The sequence below is a fragment of the Cervus canadensis genome, chromosome 18 (assembly GCF_019320065.1).
Source record: "Cervus canadensis isolate Bull #8, Minnesota chromosome 18, ASM1932006v1, whole genome shotgun sequence".
Classification (NCBI taxonomy): domain Eukaryota; kingdom Metazoa; phylum Chordata; class Mammalia; order Artiodactyla; family Cervidae; genus Cervus; species Cervus canadensis.
This window is the reverse complement of record NC_057403.1, coordinates 53,477,022-53,499,417: the sequence shown is the minus strand read 5'-3', so window position 1 is coordinate 53,499,417 and position 22,396 is coordinate 53,477,022. Positions and strand designations below refer to the sequence as shown.

Sequence of the window (22,396 nt, the reverse complement as noted above, 5' to 3'; positions counted from 1 at the left end):
TGATTTTCTAAAAGCCAGCTAGGGCACAGCTCCTGAGCAGACACAGGCCTCCCTGCCCGTCATGCGCACCTTGGCGTGTGCCTCCTGCTGCCTCATGAAGCTGTCGGCAGACACCCGGAACTTGGCTATGCGAGTGTCCCACACGTCCTTGATCAGGGTCCGGATCTCATCTGCTTTCGGGATGTTGTCCGAAGCACTAAAGGAAGAAAAGGTGAGATAAACTGCACAGGGAAGCATGCAGTAAATTAAGCCAACATCCAGGGAAAAGTGGCTTCTTCCTAAACTGCTTAGATTTAGACAGAAATGCACAAGTTGTTCGAGGCTCAGTCTGTTTCACTTTTCAGTTTTACAATGTAAGGATTTCTAGCAGTCAACCTGGGTGCCAGAAAAATTCAGCCAGGATGCTCACCGAGTCGGCTGTGCTCACATTAGCTGTCCTGGGCAGCCTGTAGTACAAGCACTTGTTTATTCACTGAAAAAACTGAGGTATCGGAGCAGCAGCTCTGAGCTAGTCCTCCTCTGTCGGGATAACTGGGTGCTCCGTGCTGTGGTCTGTACAATTTCCACCTAGAATGCATCTCTTTCAAAGGCTGGCTCAGAGGTCATGACCTCTAATGCTAATACCCCAGGGCTACAGCCCACCAGGGAAAGCAGACGAAGGCTGTATGCCTGGCACTGTCCTCGGCACCACACAGCACTTCTATCCTCACAGAAGCCCGTGAAGGACAGAGACTGTCCTGCTCTACAGAGACAACAAAGATACATTTGCAAAAGTTACAAAACAAAGAGCAAATCAGCATAAGTAGCACACCCATACACAGCAAATTTGGGGTAAAAGTCTGGCCTGGGGTCTGCGCAGGGCACTGACAGCCTTCCTGTGACACATTCTTAAACTAACCTTAACCTCTGAAGGAAGAGACAAGCTAAGACAAAAGCAGAGGCCAACATCCTTCACCAGGAGTCCTGGGTTGCGCTCCAGGGACTACAGGCTGGATGAGCCTCCACAGGCTGCAGTGAGCTCACGAGTGCAGACGCGGAGTCAGTGGCGTCAAACTGATGTAGGAGGTTTTATTTAAGGCCCGCATATCTGGGTCTTACGGTCTGAACAGCAGGGAACAAAGGCCTCCAGCTCCTTGTGAACTGCACTGCAGAACAAGGGCCCCTTCGCTGAATGAATAACTGTAAGGAATTATGAAACAGGGGTTTTGATAGGACCGTGTACATGATACCCTGAACTTCAAAACCTAAAGATGCGCAGACCTCTCCTCTGCTGTATTCTCCTTTCTGAAGCCACTCCCCTCCAAGGCAGCCCTGCGGGTCCCCCGAATGACACCCCGTCCCACCCATGCCTGAACACCCTCCCGGGGACGCGGCTTCTGCTCCCCTGCCCTCACCAGGCACGCGGGTCCCAGCAGCTCCGCTCCGCAGCCCTGTCTCTTCACCTGCTGTTCTGTCCTGCCGACCCCCTCTCCCTTGACAGGTGTCCCTCCATCCTCCGGGCCATGGAGCCCTCCCCAGGCAGTGCCAGGGTGAGGGCTGCATCGGGCTGTTCTGACAGATCATCACACCACACCGGTGCCAGGGCCCCGCCTCTGCCCCACAGAACCGGAACTTGGGCCTGCAGGACCAATTCCTCTGCCTAGTGGAACACTTAGCAGGTTGTACAAGGAGAGTGTTGTGAACTGCACAACTGCTGCCTCGGGTCAACTCAAGGACAGGCCCACATGACCAAGTCTCCACTTGAATCCGCAGCGCCCTGCACGGGGCCCAGCCCCGCTGCTCTACAGCAGGCAGCGGGCCGCGTCCAACTCCCATTCTAGGTCTGCCCTTGAATTCACCAATTAAAAGGTGCTCAGGGTTTGAAAAGCTTGGCATTGTGCAGACTACATTCTAAGTTGCTCCTAAGCAACGCTGTCTATGCCTGCCTGCTTTCTCAGCTGATTCATTCATTTACTCACAAACATGTGAGCACCATGCTGGGGCACAAGGCGGTCCCCGCCCGTGAACGGGGCCGGGGCGGGGGAGCGGCTGACAAGTGCTACGGAAGGTGCGGAGCTGCCCTGGAGACGGGGATGAGGACAGGCGTGCGTACCGGGGGAGGGCCCGTGCTAAACCCAGGAGGGAGGCGGGGACGGGGACTCCTGGGCAGAGGGTCGGGGCAGTGGGCACGCGCACGTGCTCTGAGGACCTGGACCTTCTACTTACATGCAGAGTGAGAGAGGACAACGTGACCCCAGGCCCAGGAGAGAGAGGAAGGCCTGCAGCGCTGTGAGAGGGGGAAGAGGGAGCCAGGCTATGCGGCGTGAAAGCCACGAGCAGGACTGCAAGCCTGGAGAGGCTCCAGAGGGCAGGGGAGGCCGGCAGCAGCCTGCTCTACAGAAGTGTCCTCTGGCCGAGGGAGGAGCCGACAGGGAGCCCGCCCAGGGGCCTTTCATCCAGCTCAGGGTCACAGGCAGACGGGAGCCTGGCCCTTCCCAGTGCAGGAGACAGAAGCGCTCAGACAGCCAGGCCCCAAGGAGAAAAGGGGTGCAGCCTGACCGACACGGTAACTGCCGTGAAGGAAAAGCCACTGTTAGAGAGGGACGGACTGACGCGGAGGCCAGTGACAAGAGGCGGTCAGGACACGGAGCAGAAAGAACACGGGGTTGGCCGGGAGAGGGGAGGACAGAGGAAAGGAAGGGAGGAACCGGGAGAGTCAGAGCCCAGCCAGCGTGTGTGCGCCCGACGCCTCCAGGCTCCAGACCCGCCGGCTCCCCTGGGAACAAGCGGGGAGCACGACGCGGGCGGGCACGGGCTGTGGGCTCCGCTGAGCTACTCACTGATTTAACAGCAGTTTGGTGAGCTCCATGTAGTAAGGGCTGGGCATAGGTGTAAAAGTTTCTTCCTTTCGTTCATGATCTCGAATCTTCTCCAACTTTTCTGAAATTTAGAAGTGAATACACTTTAGTATGACCATAAGCAAAATATATATATATTTAAAACTGTCCAAATTTACCAAGTGGGTTTCCCAGGTGGCGCAGTGGTGAAGAACACGCCTACCCAAGTATTTATGTTACCTTGTCGATCAACTAACAGAGAAAAACCCACTACTTTTTGAAATATCATTTTTTATCACTAACTAGATATTACAGGGCTGATTCCCTCAAACCTCTAAGCTTGTCTTAGAGCAGGTGGTAGTTTGGTTATAACTGTTGCTGGGCCTGCAGAATACATGACTGAGAACAGTCAGAGCCAGGCCTTCTCTCGGGGAGAGTGAAGTATTCTACCTCTGATGCAAGTGGAGATGATAGTAACTAGTGACTGGCGAATTTCCTTCTTCATATCAAACCTTGTTTAGGACTTCCCTGCTGGCACAGTGGAGAAGAATACACCTGCTAATGCAGGGGACGTGGGTTTGATCCCTGGTCCCGGAAGATTCCACGTGCCCTGGAGCTAAGCTTACAGCCTGTGCTCTGCAACAAGAGAAGCCAGCACAGTGAGAAGCCCGTGCACCGCCACCAAGAGCAGGCCCTGCTGGCTGCCTGCACAGCAAGGAAGATTCCGCACAACCAAAGATATTAAAACACACACACACACACACACACACACACTGCTCAGAAGAGAGCAAGACAACCTACAACTAAGAGGGGCTTCAAAGATATTAAAACACACACACACACACACACACACACACACTGCTCAGAAGAGAGCAAGACAACCTACAACTAAGAGGGGCTTCAAAGCCCCGAATCTGGAACCAAAGTGCTGAGTCCGATTCCATCCAGCAGGAATGTGCCGCACTGGCCTCTCCTCTGTCCTTCCTCCTGGCTGAGAAACCCCGGTCCTGAACCAGGCTGCCGCTGTGGCAAAGGCATGCACACACCTCTCTGCCCTGGGGTCTTCTCTGAAATGACTGCCCACCCATCCCCAGGGCCCCCGGGGCCCACCCCCTGCCATCCTTACCCCCCCATCCCTGTTCGGCCACGCACTTCCTGCCCACCCTTCCAGCCTTCTCCCCGACGCCTGGCGGGGCACCCACACACTCCCGCATCCCGAGGGGCGTGCTGGACCCCCTCTCACTGAACAGAACACGGCGTGGCAGCTGTCCTCACTGCTGAGTGAACCCTGTCTCACTCACCAGTCTGTCAACCTCCACGCAGCACCTTTCGTCTTAAAAAGAAAACTCTCGTCTGACGCCCCATGGTCAACGCTCCTCTCCCAGTCTAGCCCAGGGTGGCCCCAGTCTCGGGAAACGGCACCCCAAGCTCCGCCAGCAGCCCCGGTGGGCACCCTCACTTCTCTCTGATCCCACGGCCTGTCCCGCAGCAAATCCTCCACATCCTGTCTTCAAAACACACTTGGACCCCAACCACGTCTGCCTACCCCCATCGACCCAGTGGTCGGGCCCTGGTTGGTGACCCCGCCCACTCTCTCCCCACACCACGGACAGACTCTCCCTTTTCACATCTACCTCAGAGGATAAGACACCTCTGTCTGATCTCTGCAGCAGAGACCAACACCCGGTGTGGCCCGGGGTGGAACAGCAGCAGCTCGCGCATCCCCGCTGGGTCACAAGAGCGGCCCGACCACGCTGCGGGCTGCTCCTCAGAGTGAGCAGTCAGCCCTGTGAGCCGGCAGTTCCAGGGCTCCAGGCGTTTGTTTACCCAAGAGAAATAAAAACAAATGCCCACAAAAAGACTCAGACACGACTGTCCACAAAGCAGCCTTGACCACAATAGCCTAAAATGGGGAACAACCCAAACATCCACCAACAGAAGAGTGCGGACAAGCTGTGGAATACTCACACAGTGCATGAAACACTATTCAGGATAAAAGAATAAGGTAACAACACATGCAACAACAGGGGCAATAAATCGCAAGAACATTTATGCTGAATTAAAGCAGTCAGAGCTAGGACTTCGCTGGTGGCCCGGTGGCGAAGATGCCACACTCCCAGTGCCGGGGTCCTGGGTTAGATTCCACATGCCAGAACGAAAGGGTTCACACACCATGGCTGAGACCCAGTGCAGCCAAATAAATACTGGAAAAAAGCGAGAGCAAAAACTGACGTGCTAGATAATTTCATTTATATGCCAGCCAAGAACAGGCGGAACTAATCCACGGTGGCAGAAGCAGCAGCGGGCCCCTCGTGGACTGAGGAGTGATGTCCACTCCTGTCCCCACAGGATGGCCCAGGCCCGTGAGAAGGCCCAGAGTAACTCTCCCCACACCTTCCCTCTGACTCGGGGCTCCCATCAGACAGGTTCTTGCCCCATATCACCTGGGACTGGAATAGGCCAGAAAGGGAAGAAGTGCCAATAGAACCAGGACCTTGGTGTGTGGGGAGCCAGTGTGGGGGTGGGGGGGTCCCTGCTTAAAAAAAAAAAAAGAAAAAAACCCCTCAAAGCCTAACAAACTGGAGTTTCCTGTCATGTTTCTGGACCACCAGCTGCACACACCCCTCTGGGATACAGACTAAAGTCAAAATGCTCACAGTCTTTCTTAACCTGTATTTGAGTCACACCTGGCTCCAAATGTCCAAGCTTCTAGGAGGCAAGGGCGCGTGGGTGATTCTCAAAGGGAAGGGGACAAACTCGTTCAGAGGCTTTTCAAATTCTATACTCCCCCAATCCCAGCCCTAAATAAATTTGAGAGTCTTCTCTATAATGAGCCATTCATATCCTGCAAAGGTTTAGGATAAAGACAGACTGCCTCTTTGACCCAGTATTTTCCTGTTTTGTTTTTTCCAGCACCTTTATACTGAGGCATAATCAACATACCATGCAATTCACCCATTCAATGGTTTTTAATACAGCCAGAGTTGTGCACCCATCACTTCAACCGACTTTACAATATCTTCACCACCCCAAAAGGAACCCCATAATCCTTCTATCACCCACTCAAACCTCCATCCCTAGGCAACCACTAATTTCCCTTGTCTTTATGGGCCTGCCTGCTCAGGACAACTCATAGAAACTGAATAACATGATATTCGGTCTTTGTGTCTTCCCTCACCCCCAGCACTTAATGTAACATTTTCAAGATTCATCTGTGTTTGTACCCTGTCACAACCTCATACCTTGAGATGGTCAAAACAATACTGCCTTGTATGGATGATGCCTTATTTTCACACATTCTCTATAATGTAATGCATTCTTTGTAATGACTCAGCTCCTCATGCTGATCTATACTTTTTTTTTTTTTAATTAGAATATATGTTCCCTTAAATTCGTATAACATCTTCAGTTTTAAAGCAAGTGCAGCTGATAGTGGAGACAAGATGGCAGAGTGAGGGACGTGAGCTCACCTCTTATGAAGACACCAGAATCACAACTAAGTGTTGAACAACCATCGACAAAAAAAATGCTGGGACCTACCAAAAAAGATATCCTACATCCAAAGACAAAGTAGAAGCCACAATGAGATGGGAGGTGGGCCACAACTGACACGAAATCTATTACCACATCTGTCAGGTGGGCAACCCACAAACTGGAAAGTAATTATATCCCAGAGGTTCTTCCACAGGAGTGAAATTCTCAGGAGTCACAGGAGTCAGACTCCCCTGACTGGGGGTCCAGTGACTGGAGGAGGAGCCCCCAGAGGATCTGGTTTTGAAGGCAAGCAGGAACTGATCGCAGGAACCCCACAGCACAGGGGAAACAGAAACTGCACTCTTGGAGGGTGCACACGAGGGGAACGAGGGGAAAAGCAGTGACCTCATAAAAACTTGGACCAGACTTACCTGCTGGTACTGGAGGCTGGGGCCCTCATCATACTCAAAAGTTGTTGAAAGGCAAAGGAAACCATAAAGAAAAAGAAAGGCCACGGATGGGAGAAAATATCTGCAAATGAAGTGACCTACAAAGGCCTTTATCTGCAAAATTTACAAACAACCCATAGAACTCAACAATAAGAAGACGATCCAATCAAAATGGGCAGAGTGCTTCCCCAGTGGCTTGGTGGTAAAAAAATCCACCTGCCAATGCAGGAAGCGCAGGACTGATACCTGGTCTGGGAAGAACACACACTCCCCGAAGCAACTCAGGCTGTGCACAACTACTGAGCCCGTGCTCTGAGCCTGGGAACCGCAACGACTGATCCCAAGTGATGCAACTACTGACACCGCACACTCCAGAGCCCGCGCTCCACAATAAGACGTCACTGCAAGGGGGGCCCCCACCACTGGGGAGGAGCCCCGCTACCTGCAAGTAGAGAAAAGCCCGAGCAGCAGCGAAGACCCAGCACAGCCAAAATAAATAAGCTCTTTTTAAAAAATGGACAGAGATCTAAACAGGTATTTCTCCAAAATGAAACAGAGGGCAAAAAGCACATAAAAAGATGCTCAACTCTTTAATTATTGTTGCTGCTGTTCAGTGGCTCAGTCATGTCCGACTCTGCAAACCCATGGACCGCAGAAATGCAAGCCTATAAACAATAAATGCAGGAGAGGATGTGAAGAAGAGGGGACCCTCCTACACTGCTGGTGGGAATGTAAATTAGTGCAGCCACTATGAACGGAGAACAGCATGGAGGCTCCTTAAAAAACTAAAACTAGAACTAGCATATGATCCAGGAGTCCCAGTCCTGGTCGTGTATCTGGAGAAAACCATGGTTCCAAAGGATACATGCACCCCAACGTTCACTGCAGCGCTGCTTACGGTACCCAAGACACGGAAGCACCCCAAATGTGCATCCACAGATGAATGGATAAAGAAGACGTGGTGCATACACACAAGAGAATATTACACACCATTAAAAAGAATAATGGCATTTGCAGCAACGTGGATGAACCTGGAGGTTATCACACCAAATAAACTACACCAGACAGAGAAACACATATACCATATGATATGGCTTATATGTGAAGTATAAAACAAAACAAATGAATTTATTTACAAAATTGAAACAGACTCACAAAAGACAATCATTAGCAAAAAGGAACAGAGGACGGGAGGGATAAATCGGGAGTGGGAAAATCACACACACACAACTATATATAAAATAAATAACCAACAAGGACCAACTGCATAATACAGGGAACTCTGCTCACTATTCTGCAATAACTGAAATGGGAAAGGAATGCAAAAAAGATAAATACATGTATATATACAACTGACACTATGCTGTACATGTGAAACTAACGTAACTTTATCAATCAACTAAACTGCAATATAAAGTAAAAATTAAAAATAAAAATAAGCAAATGGGACCTAATTAAACTCAAAAGCTTTTACACAGCAAAGGAAACGATTGAAAAAATGAAAAGACCCACAGAACAGGAGAAAATACTTGTAAATGATTAGACCCATGAGGGATCAATCTCCAAATTTACAAACAGCTCAGGCAGTTCAATACAAAGATAAACAATCCAATCAATTAATGGGGATAAGATTCAACAGAAGTTTTCCAAAGAACATATACAGTTGTGCAAGAAACACATGGGAAGATGCTCAATATCACTGATTATTAACTGAATGCAAATCAAAACTACTATGAGATACTACTTCACATCAGTCAGAAAGGCAATCGTCAAGTGTACAAACAATAAATGCTGGAGAGGGGGTGGAGAAACGGGAGCCTTCCTTCACTACTGGTGGCAATGTAAGTTGGTGCGGCCAATATGGAGACCATCAGGAGGTTGTTCAGAAATCCAAAAACAGAGCAACCCCACTCCTGGGAATATACCTGGCCAAAACTTTAATTAAAAAAGATACACACACCCTATGTTGATATCAGCACTATTCACAATAGACAAGACATGGAAGCAACCTAAATGTCCACTGACAGATACAGAAGAGGTAGCGTGTATACACACATGCACAATGGGATATTACTCAGCTATTGAAAAGAAGTAAGATAATGCCATTTGCGGCCACATGGCTAAACCTGAAGGTTATCGAACTAACTGAATTAAGCCACACAAAGACAAATGTCACATGATATGGCTTAGGCGCAAAATGTGAAAAAAAAAAAAAATTATAGAAATGAACTTACTTCCAAATAGAAACAGACTCGCAGACTTAGAAAACAAACTCGTGGTTAGCAAAGGGTAAAGGCACAGGGGAAAGATAAACTGGGAGTTTGAGACTGACATACACATATTACTATACACAAGAGATGACCAGAAAGGACCTATTGTATAGCCTAGGGAACTCTGCTTAATATTCTTTAATAACTGAAATGTGAAAAGAGTTTCAATAAGAGTAGATACATATATTTAATAACTGAATCACTTTTTGTACATGTGAAACTAACAAAATATGGTTAATCAACTATTTTGTTGTTCAGTCGCTAAGTTGTGTCTGACTCTTTGTGACCCCATGAACTGCAGCACACCAAGCTTCCCTGTCCTTCACTATCTCCTGGAGTTTCCTCAAAGTCATGTCCATCCAGCCATCTCATCCTCTGTCACTCCCTTCTCCTCCTGCCCTCAGTCTTTCCCAGCATAAGGGTGTTTTCCAGCGGGCTGGCTTTTTGCATCAGGTGGCCAAAGTATTTCAAGCTGGATTTAGAAAAGGCAGAGGAACCAGAGATCAAATTGCCAACATCCTTTGTCTCATTTAAAAAGCAAATGAATTTCAGAAAAACATCTACTGCTTTATTGACTATACCAAAGCCTGTGACTGTGTGGATCACAACAAACTCTGGAAAATTCCTCAAGAGATGGGAATACCAGATCACCTGACCTGACTCCTGAGAAATCTGTATGCAGGTCAAGAAGCAAGTTAGAACTGGACATGAAACAACAGACTGGTTCCAAATTGGGAAAGGAGTATGTCAGGGCTGTATATTGTCACCCTGCTTATTTAACTTATATGCAGAGTACATCATGAGAAACGCTGGATTGGATCAAGCACAAGCTGGAATCAAGACTGCCGGGAGAAGTATCAATAACCTCAGATATACAGATGACACCACACTTATGGCAGACAGTGAATTAGAACTGAAGAGCCTCTTGATGAAAGTGAAAGAGGAGAGTGAAAAGTTGGCTTAAAGTTCAACATTCAGAAAACTAAAATCATTACATCTGGTCTCGTCACTTCATGGCAAATAGATGGGGAAACAGTGGAAACAGTGACAGACTTATTTTTTGGGCTCCAAAATCACTGCAGATGGTGATTGAAGCCATAGAATTAAAAGACACCTACTCCTTGGAAGGCAAGTTATGACGAAACTAGACAGCGTATTAAAAAGCAGAGACATTATTACTTTGCCAACAAAGGTCCATCTAGTCAAAGCTATGGTTTTTCCAGTAGTCATGTACGGCTGTGAGAGTTGGACACATCTTTCCTTATAGAAAGCTGAGTGCCAAAGAATTGATGCTTTTGAACTGTGGTGTTGGAGAAGACTCTTGAGAGTCCCCTGGACAGCAAGGAGAGCCAACCAGTCCATCCTAAAGGAAATCAGTCCTGAATATTCATTGGAAAGACTGATGTTGAAGCTGAAACTCCAATGCTTTGGCCACCTGATGTGAAGAACTGATTCATCTGAAAAGACCCTGATGCTGGGAAAGATTGAAGGTGGGAGAAGGGGACAAGAGGATGAGATGGTTGGATGGCATCACCGACTCAATGGACGTGAGTTTGGGTAAACTTCGGGAGTTGGTGATGGACGGGGAGGCCTGGCGTGCTGCAGTCCATGGGGTCACAAAGAATCAGACACAACTGAGTGACTGAACTGAACTGGCCAAAGTATTAGAGCTTCAGCTTCAGCATGAGTCCTTCCAATAAATACTCAGGACTGTCTTCCTTTAGGATGGACTGGTTGGATCTCCTTGCAGTCCAAGGGACTCTCAAGAGTCTTCTCCAACACCACAGTTCAAAAGTATCAGTTCTCCAGCACTCAATCTTCTTTATAATCCAACTCTCTCATCCATACATGACTAATGGAAAAACCATAGCTTTGACTATACAGACCCACTACACTACAACATGAAATAAAACTTAAAAACAAAAATAAACATACAGTACCTAATTAAACTCAAAAGCTTTTACACAGCAATGGAAATCAAAAATAAAACGACAAGATAACCTATAGAGTAAATGTCTGCAGACAATGAGACCAAGAAGGGATCTATCACCAAAACTGACAAAGAGCTCATGGAGCTCAATATCAACAAAATCCAGGGCTTCTCTGCGGCTCAGTGGTAAAGAATCCGCCTGCCAACGCAGGAGACACAGGTATGATCTCTGATCCCCACATCCGCAGAGCAACTAAGCCGTGCTCCACAATAAGCATGTGCTCAAGACGCAGCAGCTGAGCTCACAACCCCACCACTGAGGCCCGCGCGCCTAGAGCCTACGCTCTGCAGCAGAAGCCACGTGAACGAGAAGCCAAAGCGCTGCAGCTAGAGAGTACATGCACGCTATTTTATTTAGGACGGATAAACAGTAAGTTTCTACTGTCTAACACTGAGAACTGTATCCATCCTCCTGGGATAAACCATAATGGAAAAGAATATTTAAAAAAAAAGAATGTATGTATATAACTATCACTACCCTGTACAGCAGAGATGGGCACAACACTGTAAATCATCTATACTTCCATATTTTAAAAAAAAGAATGAGATAATTTCCATGTGCAGAAACATGCATAGACCTTGAGATTATCATACTAAGTGAAGGAAGCCAGACAGAGAAAGAAAACAAAGACAAATATCATGTGATATCACTTGTGGATTCTAAAAAAAACAAATGATACAACTAAATGTATTTACAAAACAGAAACAGACTTGGTAAACAAATTTATGCTTAGCAAAAGAAAAACATGGAGAGTAAAAATAATTTGGGAGACTGACATATACACACTACTGTGTTTATAATAAATAACCAACAAGGACCTACAGTATAACACAGGTAACTCTGCTCACTATTCTGTAAACCAAAATGGGAAAAGAATTTGAGAAAGATACATGTAATACGTATCACTGAGTCACTATGCTGTGCATGTGAAATGAAAAATCACTGTTATTCAACTATACTTCAATATAAGTAAAATTTTTTTAAAAAAAGCAAACAGGATCAAATGAAAGTCAAAAGCTTTTGCACAGCAGAGGAAATCATAAAGAAAATGACAAGACAACCAACAGACCAGGAGGAAAAATACGCAAATGATGAGACAGATAAGGGATTAGTATCCAAAACTGACAAAGAGCTCAGGCGGCTCAATATCAAAAAACAACCCCCCCCCCAAAAAAAACCATCAAAAACTGGATAAGAGTGCTACATAGACATTTTTCCAAAGCAGACACACAGCTGGCAACAGGCTCTTGAGAACATGCTCAACATTTTCAATTGTTAAAGAAATATAAATCAAACTACAATAAAATACTTCACACTGGTCAGAATGGCCATCATCAAAAAGTTTACAAAAAATAAATGCTGGAGAGTGTGTAGAGAAAAGGGAACACTCCCACACTATTATTATCAAGGAATAGTGGTGCTGGAGATGACTTGAGAGTCCCATGGACTGAAGATCAAACCGATCAATCCTAAATGAAATCAGCCCTAAATATTCATTGGAAGGGCCAGTGCTAAAGTTCTAATCCTTTGGCCAATCAGTGTGAAAAGCCGACTCCCTGAGGCTGGGAGAGACTGAGGGCAGGAGAAGAAGGGGTGGCAGAGCATGAGGTGGTTAGATCACATGACCGACTCAATGGGCATGAATTTGAGCAAACTCTGGGAGACAGTGGAAGACAGAGGAGCCTGGTGTGCTGCAGTCTGTGGGGTGGCAAAGAGTCAGACATGACCTAGTGACTCAACAAGAGTCACTCTGGAGAACAGTTTGAAGGTTCCTTAAAAAACTAAAAACAGAGCCACCATATGATCCAGCATCGTATTCCTACGGGTACAAAGAAAACCATGGTTCCAACGGACCCACGCACCGTGATGTTCACTGCAGCACTGCTTACAATCCCCCGGACATGGGGGAACCCAAATGCGCATGGAGGGACGCACGGGTAAAGAAGACGCGGTGCATACATACAGTGGCGTCTTACTCAGCCATTAAAACGGATAAAATACCACCACCCGCAGCTACATGGGTGAACCTGCATTAACATGTACATTATCATACTAAGTAAACTAAACCAGAGAAACACAAATATCATATGAAACGGCTTATATGTAAATTCTAAAACAAAATGATACAAATGAATATATTTACAAAATAGAGACAGACTCACAGATTTAGAAACCAATCTTATCCTTAGCATAAAGAAAAAGTAGAGCGGAGAGATATACTGGAATTTGGGATACATACACACACTACCATACTTAAAATCAATAACCCACAAGGACCAACTCTATAACTCAAGGGACTGGCACGCAGGGTGTCAGCTGAGAGCAATGAGAAGCAGCCCCTTCAGCTAACCGTCCAATAGCTGCCTCATCCCACTGAACAATATACAAGCCCCCCCCCCAATACATCCCCTACCAGTACTCCAAAAATGGCCAAGGGGCTGGGAGAAAACTCCCCACCAGCCACCTGGGCGGAATTTCCCTACCACAACACGTGCACACACTCACCACTAACCTGTGGGGGCCACTGGACTCATTAGCTGCTCATAAACATTCCATGAATACATATGTCTAATTATATGAAAAGGATATGTGCAGTAGAGCCTCTGCTGCTGTCTGTCAATCAAGGTTGTCAATCAGTGACCCTCCTCAATTATGCAAATGACCCTGCCTTAAAAACTTGTACCCCAGCCCTCTAGGGCCGTTTGCCTCCCTTGGAGTGGCCCACCTCTCTCTCGAGGTGTTCTCTCTGTTCTTTCTTTTCTTTTCTCAGTCGCTCATTTGTGTCCGACTCTTGGTTACCTGTCCTTTATTGTTAATTAACTTTCTTGTAATGGTTCAGTTCAGTTCAGTCGCTCAGTCGTGTCCGACTCTTTGCAACCCCATGAATCGCAGCACGCCAGGCCTCCCTGTCCATCACAAACTCCTGGAGTTTACTGAAACTCATGTCCATTGAGTCGGTGATGCCATCCAGCCATCTCATCCTGTCGTCCCCTTCTCCTCCTGCCCCCAATCCATCCCAGGATCAGAGTCTTTTCCAATGAGTCAACTCTTCGCATGAGGTGGCCAAAGTATTGGAGTTTCAGCTTCAACATCAGTCCTTCCAGTGAACACCCAGGACTGATCTCCTTTAGGATGGACTGGTTGATCTCCTTGCAGTCCAAGGGACTCTCAAGAGTCTTCTCCAACACCACAGTTCAAAAGCATCAATTCTTCAGCGCTCAACTTTCTTCACAGTCCAACTCTCACATCCATACATGACCACTGGAAAAACCATAGCCTTGACTAGATGGACCTTTGTTGGCAAAGTAATGTCTCTACTTTTTAATATGCTGTGTAGGTTGGTCATAACTTTCCTTCCAAGGAGTAAGTGTCTTTTAATTTCATGGCTGCAGTCATCATCTGCAGTGAGTTTGGAGCCCAAAAAAATAAAGTCTGACACTGTTTCCACTGTTTCCCCATCTACTTCCCATGAAGTGATGGGACCAGATGCCATGATCTTAGTTTTCTGAATGTTGAGCTTTAAACCAATTTTTTCACTCTCCTCTCTCACTTTCATCAAGAGGCTTTTTAGTTCTTCTTCACTTTCTTCCATAAGGGTGGTGTCATCCGCATATCTGAGGTTATTGATATTTCTCCTGGCAATCTTGATTCCAGCTTGTGCTTCATCTAGCCCAGTGTTTCTCATGATGTACTACTCTGCATATAAGTTAAATAAGCAGGGTGACAATATACAGCCTTGACGTACTCCTTTTCCTATTTGGAACCAGTCTATTCTTCCATGTCCAGTTCTAACTGTTGCTTCCTGACCTGCATACAGATTTCTCAAGAGGCAGGTCAGATGGTCTGGTATGCCCATCTCTTGAGGAATTTTCCACAGTTTATTGTGATCCACACAGTCAAAGGCTTTGGCATAGTCAATAAAGCAGACATATACGTTTTTCTGGAACTCTCTTGCTTTTTCGATGATCCAGCGAATGTTGGCAGTTTGATCTCTGGTTCCTCTGCCTTTTCTAAAACCAGCTTGAACATCTGGAAGCTCACAGTTCATGTATTGCTGAAGCCTGGCTTGGAGAATTTTGAGCATTACTTTACTAGCATGTGAGATGAGTGCAATTGTGTGGTAGTTTGAGCATTCTTTGGGGCTGGAATGAAAACTGACCTTTTCCAGTCCTGTGGCCACTGCTGAGTTTTCCAAATTTGCTGGCATATTGCATGCAGCACTTTCACAGCATCATCCTTTAGGATTTGAAATAGCTCAACTGGAATTCCATCACCTCCACTAGCTTTGTTCGTAGTGATGCTTTCTAAGGCTCACTTAACTTCACATTCTAGGATGTCTGGCTCTAGGTGAGTGCTCACACCATCGTGATTATCTGGATCATGAAGATCTTTTTTGTACAGTTCTTCTGTGTATTCTTGCCACCTCTTCTTAATATCTTCTTGTAATGGTAGGACCTTAGATTCTTTTTGGGTCCTTACTGAGAACCAAGGCCCACAGGAGGAAGGGTCTCCAGACTCTCTTTCCACTAACAGAACTCTCTGCTCACTATTCTGTAATAACCGAAATGGGAAAAGAATTTGAAGAGAGTAGATACATGTATATATACAACTGAATCACTACACTATACACCTGAAACTAACAAAACTTTCAGTTCAGTTCAGTTGCTCAGTCATGTCGGACTCTTTGCGAACCCATGGACTGCAGCACACCAGGCTTCCCTGTCCATCACCACCTCCCGGAGTTTACTGAAATTCATGTCCATTGAGTCAGTGATACCATCCAACCATTTCATCCTCTGTCACTCCCTTCTCCTCCTACCTTCAATCATTCCCAGCATCAAGGTCTCTTCAAATGAGTCAGTTCTTCACATCAGGGGGCCAAAGTATTGGAGTTTCAGCTGCAGCATCAGCCCTTCCAATTCAAATGAGTCAGTTCTTCACATCAGGGGGCCAAAGTATTGGAGTTTCAGCTGCAGCATCAGCCCTTCCAATGAATATTCAGGACTGATTTCCTTTAGGATGGACTGGTTGATCTCCTTGCAGTCCAAGGGACTCTCAAGAGTCTTCTCCAACACCACAGTTCAAAAGCATCAATACTTCGGTGCTCAGCTTTCTCTATAGTCCAGCTCTCACATCCATACATGACCACTGGAAAAACCATAGTCTTGACTAGATGGACCTTTGTTGGCAAAGTAATGTCTCTGCTTTTTAATATGCTGTCTAGGTTGGTCATAACTTTCCTTCTAAGGAGTAAGTGTCTTTTAATTTCATGGCTGCAGTCATCATCTGCAGTGAGTTTGGAGCCCAAAAAAATGAAGTCTGACACTGTTTCCCCATCTATTTGCCATGAAGTGATGGGACCAGATGCCATGATCTTAGTTTTCTGAATGTTGAGCTTTCAGCCAACTTTTTCACTCTCTTCTTTCACTTTCATCAAGAGGCTCTTCAGTTCTTCTTCACTTTCTACCATATGGGTGGTGTCATCTGCATATCTGAGGTTATTGATATTTCTCCCGGTAATCTTAATTCCAGCCTGTGCTTCCTCCAGCCCAGCATTCTCATGAAATACTCTGCGTATAAGTTAAATAAGCAGGGTGACAATATACAGCCTTGACGTACTCCTTTTCCTATTTGGAACCAGTCTGTTCTCCCATATCCAGTTCTAACTGTTGCTTCCTGACCTGCATACAGGTTTCTCAAGAGGCAGGTCAGGTGGTCTGGTATTCCCATCTCTTGAGGAATTTTCCAGAGCTTGTTGTGATCCACACAGTCAAAGACTTTGGCATAGTCAGTAAAGCAGAAGTAAATGTTTTTCTGGAACTCTCTTGCTTTTTCGATGATCCAGCGGATGTTGGCAATTTGATCTCTGGTTCCTCTGCCTTTTCTAAATCCAGCTTGACTATCTGGAAGTTTACGGTTCATTCACGTATTCTTGAAGCCTGGCTTGGAGAATTTTGAGCATTACTGCACTAATCTCACATTATGTGTGAGATGAGTGCAATTTCACGGTAGTTTGAACATTCTTTGGGATTGCCTTTCTTTGGGGTTGGAATGAAAACTGACCTTTTCCAGTCCTGTGGCCACTGCTGAGTTTTCCAAATTTGCTGGCATATTGAGTGCAGCACTTTCACAGCATCACCTTTTAGGATTTGAAATAGCTCAACTGGAATTCCATCATCTCCACTAGCTTTGTTCGTAGTGATGCTTTCTAGAAAGGCCCACTTGACTTCACATTCTAGGATGTGTGGCTCTAGGTGAGTGATCACACCATTTTGAGATTATCTGGGTCGTGAAGATCTTTTTTGTATAGTTCTTCTGTGTATTCTTGCCACCTCTTAATATCTTCTGCTTCTGCTAGGTCCCTACCATTTCTGTCCTTTATTGAGCCCATCTTTGCATGAAATGTTCCCTTGGTATCTCTAATTTTCTTGAAGAGATCTCTAGTCTTTCCCATTCTGTTGTTTTCCTCTATTTCTTTGCACTAATCACTGAGGAAGGCTTTCTTATGTCTCCTTGCTATTCTTTGGAACTCTGCATTCAAGTGGGTATATCTTTCCTTTTTTCCTTGGTTTTTTCGCTTCTCTTCTTTTCACAGCTATTTATAAGGCCTCCTCAGACAGTCATTTTGCTTTTTGCATTTCTTTATTAATCAACTAAACTACAATATAAAACAAAAATAAAAATAAGCAAAGGGGATGTAATTGAACTCAAAAGCTTTTGCATAGCAAAGGAAACTACTAAAAAAAAAAAAAGAACAGACAACCTTTAGAATGGTACAAAATATTTTCAAACAATTAGAGCTACAAGGGATCCATCTCCAAAATTTATAAAGTCATGCAACTTGATATAAACCCAATCCAATCACATAACGGGAAGAAGACTCCAAAAGACTTTTCTCCAAAGAATACATATTGTTATGCAAGAAGCACATGAGAAGAGCTCAACATCACTAATTATTGGAAGAACACAAATCAAAACTACAATGAGATATCACCTCACATCTGTCAGAAAGGCCAACATCAACAAGTGTACAAACAATAAATGCTGGAGAGGGTGTGGAGAAAAGAGAACCCTCCTAAACTGTTAGTGGCAATGTAAGTTGGTGCAGCCACTATGGAAACCAGTATAGAGGTGCTCAGAAATTAAAATTAGCGCTATCATATGATCCAGCAACCCCCCCAGCATCTAACTGGGCAAATATATACTTCAAAACGATACATGCACCCCTATGTTCATAGCAGTGCTGCTTACAATAGCTGAGACACAGAAGATACCTAAATGTCCCTCAACAGATAAATTCATAAAGAAGATGTGCCACATCTATACACTGGAGTGTTACTCAGTCATTAAAAAGAGTGAAATAATACCACTTGCCGGACCATCAGTAGACATGGAGATTATCATAGCAAGTGAAGTAAGCCACACAGAGAAAGGCAAATATCACATGATATGGCTTATATGCAGAATCTAAAAATATACAAATGAACTTATTTACAAAACAGCAACAGACTCAGACTTAGACAAAACTTACCATTACCAAAAGAAAAACGTCGAGTGAAGGGATAAACTGGTAGTTTGGGATTATGCACTGAAATATTTAAAATGGATAACCAACAAGGACCTACTGTATAGCACAGGGAACTCTGATTAAAAATCTCTAATTATTTAAATGAAAAAAGAATTTGAGAAAGAGAAAATATATGTAATGTGTTTATAACTGAATCACTTTGCTGTACACCTAAAAATAACACAACACTGTCAATCAACTACACTCCAATGAAAAATAAAAACTAAAAATAAACAAATGAAACCTCATTAAATTCAAAAGGTTTTGCACAGCAAAGGAAACCATAAACAAAACAACAAGACAACTCACAGAATGGGAGAAAATGTTTGCAAGTGAGAAGACTAACAAGAGACCCATCTCCAAACTTGACAAAGAGCTCATGTAGCTAAAATAAACAATCCAATCAGAAAAATGGTCAGGAAACTTAAACAGACTTTCTCTAAAGAAGACATACACATGGCCAAGAGACGTATGAAAAGATGCTTAATATTGCTAATCAGAGACATGCACATCAAAACTATAATGGGATATCATCTCACACTGGTCAGAATGGCCATCATCAAAAAGTCTACAAACAATAAATGCTGGAGAGGGCATGAAGGAAAGGGAATCCTACTGCACTGTTGGTGTTAATACATGTTGGAGAACTTATGGAGAGCAGTATGGAGGTTTCTCAGAAATCTAGAAACAGAGCTATTGTATGATCCAATAACCCCACTCCTGGGCATATATCCAGACTAAATCCAAAAAGATACATGTACCCTATATTCATAGCAGCACTGCTTACAATAGCTGAGACATGAAAGAAACCTAAATCTCCATCAACAGATGAATTCATAGAGTGGTACATATATACAATGAAATACTATTTAGCCATTAAAAAAAGAAATGATGCCATTTGCAGCAACATGGATGCAATTAAAGATAATCATACTAAGTAAGTCAGTCAGGAAGAGAAAGACACTTACCACGTGGTATCAATTACATGTGGAATCTAAAATATGGCACAAATGAACCTATCTACAAAACAGGAACAGACTCACATAGAAATCAGACTTCTGGTTGCCAAAGGGAGGAGGGGTGGACAGGTACAGGGGTGGACTATGAATTCTGCATTGGTTGATGCAAACTATTAATTTAGAATGGTCCACTGTCTCACACTGGGAACTATATCCAACCTCCTGGGAGAAACCATAACGGAAAAGAGTATTTTTAAAAATGTACACACACGCACACACGTGAATAACTAAGTCACTTTGCGTACAGCAGAGATGAGCACAACACTGCTAATCATCTACACTTCAATTTAAAGAAATGAATGAAATAATTCCCCTTGCAGCAACATGCATGGACACAGAGATTACCATACTAACAGTAGTAAACCAGAGAGAGAAAGATATGTATCATATGGTATTGCTTACATGTGGATTCTATAAAAAGCTATAGAAAGGAACTTGTCTGCAAAACAGAAACAGACTCACAAACTTATGGTCGGCACAGGGGAAAAGTGGAGGGGAAAGAGAAACTGGGAGTTTGGGACTGATACATACATATTACTATATTTAACATAAATAACCAACAAGGACCTACAGTAAAACACAGGTCACTCTGCTCACTATTCTGTAATAACCAAAATGGGAGAAGAATTTGAGATGACATACATCTATGTGTATCACTAGATCACTATGCTGTATACCTGAAACTAAGACAACACTGTAACTCAACTGTATACTCCAATAAAAGATAAACAAATATGATCAAATGAAACCCAAAAGCCTCTGCACGGCAGAAAAAACCATAAGGAAAATGAAAAAGCCCACAGAACAGGAGAAAATATCTGCAAATCATGAGACAGACAATCTCCAAAACTGACAAAGAGCTCAGGCAGCTCAATATCAAAAAACAAAGAACCCCATCAAAATACGGACAGGAGATCTAAAGACTTTTGTTCAATACACCGATGGCCACAGGCACATGAGAAGATGTTCAACATCACTAATTGTAACAGAAATGCAAATGAAAACTACAATGAGATTATCACCTCACACTAGACAGAACGGCCATCATCAAAAAGTGTACAAACAATAAATGCTAGAGAGGATGCAGAGAAAAGGGAACCCTCCTATACTGTTGGTGGGAATGTAAATTGATACAGCCATTGTGGACAATAAATCTACCATATGACCCAGCAATCACACTACGAAACACATACTCTGAGAAAACCACAATTCTAAAAGACACATGTACCCCAATGTTCATTGCAACACTATTTACAACAGTCAGGACATGGAAGCAACCTAGATGTCCATCAACAGATGAATGGATAAAGAAGATGTGGTATATACATGCAATGGAATATTACTCAGCCATAAAAAGAATGAATTTGAGTCAGTTCTAGAGAATTAGATAAACCTAGATCCTGTTATCTTCACTTACTTACTTGTGAAGTAAGTCAGAAAGAGAAAAACAAATATTGTATATGAACACATGTATATATAATCTAGAAAGATGGTATTGATGAACCTATTTGCAGGAACGGAATGGAGACACAGATGCACAGAATGGGCTTGTGGACACAGCGGGGCCGGGGGAGACAGTGGGACGGAAGGAGAGAGTAGCATCAGCATACACACACTGTCATGGATAAAGTGGATGACACAGGGAGCCCAGTCTGGTCCTCGGTGATGACCCAGAGGCGTGGGGTGGGGGAGGGCAGGGAGGCTCACAAAGGAGGGGATAGAAACACAATAACGGCTGATCTGCATTGTTGTACAGCAGAAACCAGCACAACACTGTAAAAATTTAAAAACAAAAAAAGATAAAAAGGAATTTATTTACAAAACAGAAACAGACTCACAAACTTACGGTTAGCAAAGGGAAAAAGTGGAAGGAAGAGAAAAATTGGGAGTATGGGATTGACATATACACACGACAATATTTAAAATAGATGGCCAACAAGGACATACAGTATATCACAGGGAACTGCTCACTATCCTGTAAAAACCATAAAGGGAAAAGAATTTGAGAAAGAGATACATGTATGCATGTGCATGCTAAGCTGCTTCAGTTGTGTCCAACTCACTGCAACCCTAAGGCTCGCAGCCCACCAGGCTCCTCTGTCTATGGGATTCTCAGGCAAGAATACTGGGGTGGGTTACCATGTCCCCCTCCAGGGGATCTTCCTCAGCCAGAATCAAACCCACGTCTCTTGCATTGGCAGGTGGGTTCTTCACCATTAGAGCCACCTAAGAAGCCCAATATGTATATGTATAACTGAATTGCTATGCTGGAAATCTGAAACTAAGACAACACTGTTACTCAACTACATTTCAATATAAAAACTAAAACCAAAAATATACAAATACAACCAAATAAAACTCAAAAAGTTTTTGCACAGCAGAGAGAACCATACGGGAAATGACAAGACAACCCACAGAATTGGAGAAAATATTTGCAAATGAAGTGACCTACAAGGGCTTAATCTCTAAAATTTACAAACAACTCACACAACTCAACAACAAAAAAGCCCAAACAACCCAATAAAAAAATGGGCAGACAGTGTCTCTGGTGGCTCAGTGCTAAAGAACCCACCTACCAATGCAGGAGACACGGGCTCGATCCCTGATCTGGGAAGATGCCCCTCGCTGCACAACTAAGCCTGTGCCCCGCATCTGTGCTCCAGAGCCTGGGAACAGCAATGACTGAGCCCACGAACTGCAGCCACTGACGCCTGAGCACCTACAGCCTGGACTCCACAACCAGAGTGGCCGCTGCAGCGAGAAGCCCGGGCGCCGCAACTGGGAAGGAGCCCCCGCCGCCCACAGACAGA

At 44.7% G+C, this 22,396-nt stretch overlaps 1 protein-coding gene across 1 annotated transcript in view; it reads right to left on the bottom strand.

Annotated features, from left to right (window-relative positions):
• GINS2 (GINS complex subunit 2) overlaps positions 1 to 22,396 on the bottom strand; it is a 36,959-nt gene that overhangs the window by 2,864 nt on the left and 11,699 nt on the right. The window contains exons 3-4 of the mRNA XM_043435174.1: positions 2,820 to 2,919; positions 70 to 196 (exon numbers count right to left, since the gene is read on the bottom strand). Coding sequence (XP_043291109.1) covers positions 70 to 196; positions 2,820 to 2,919 — 227 coding nt within the window. The remainder of the gene's footprint in view (positions 1 to 69; positions 197 to 2,819; positions 2,920 to 22,396) is intronic.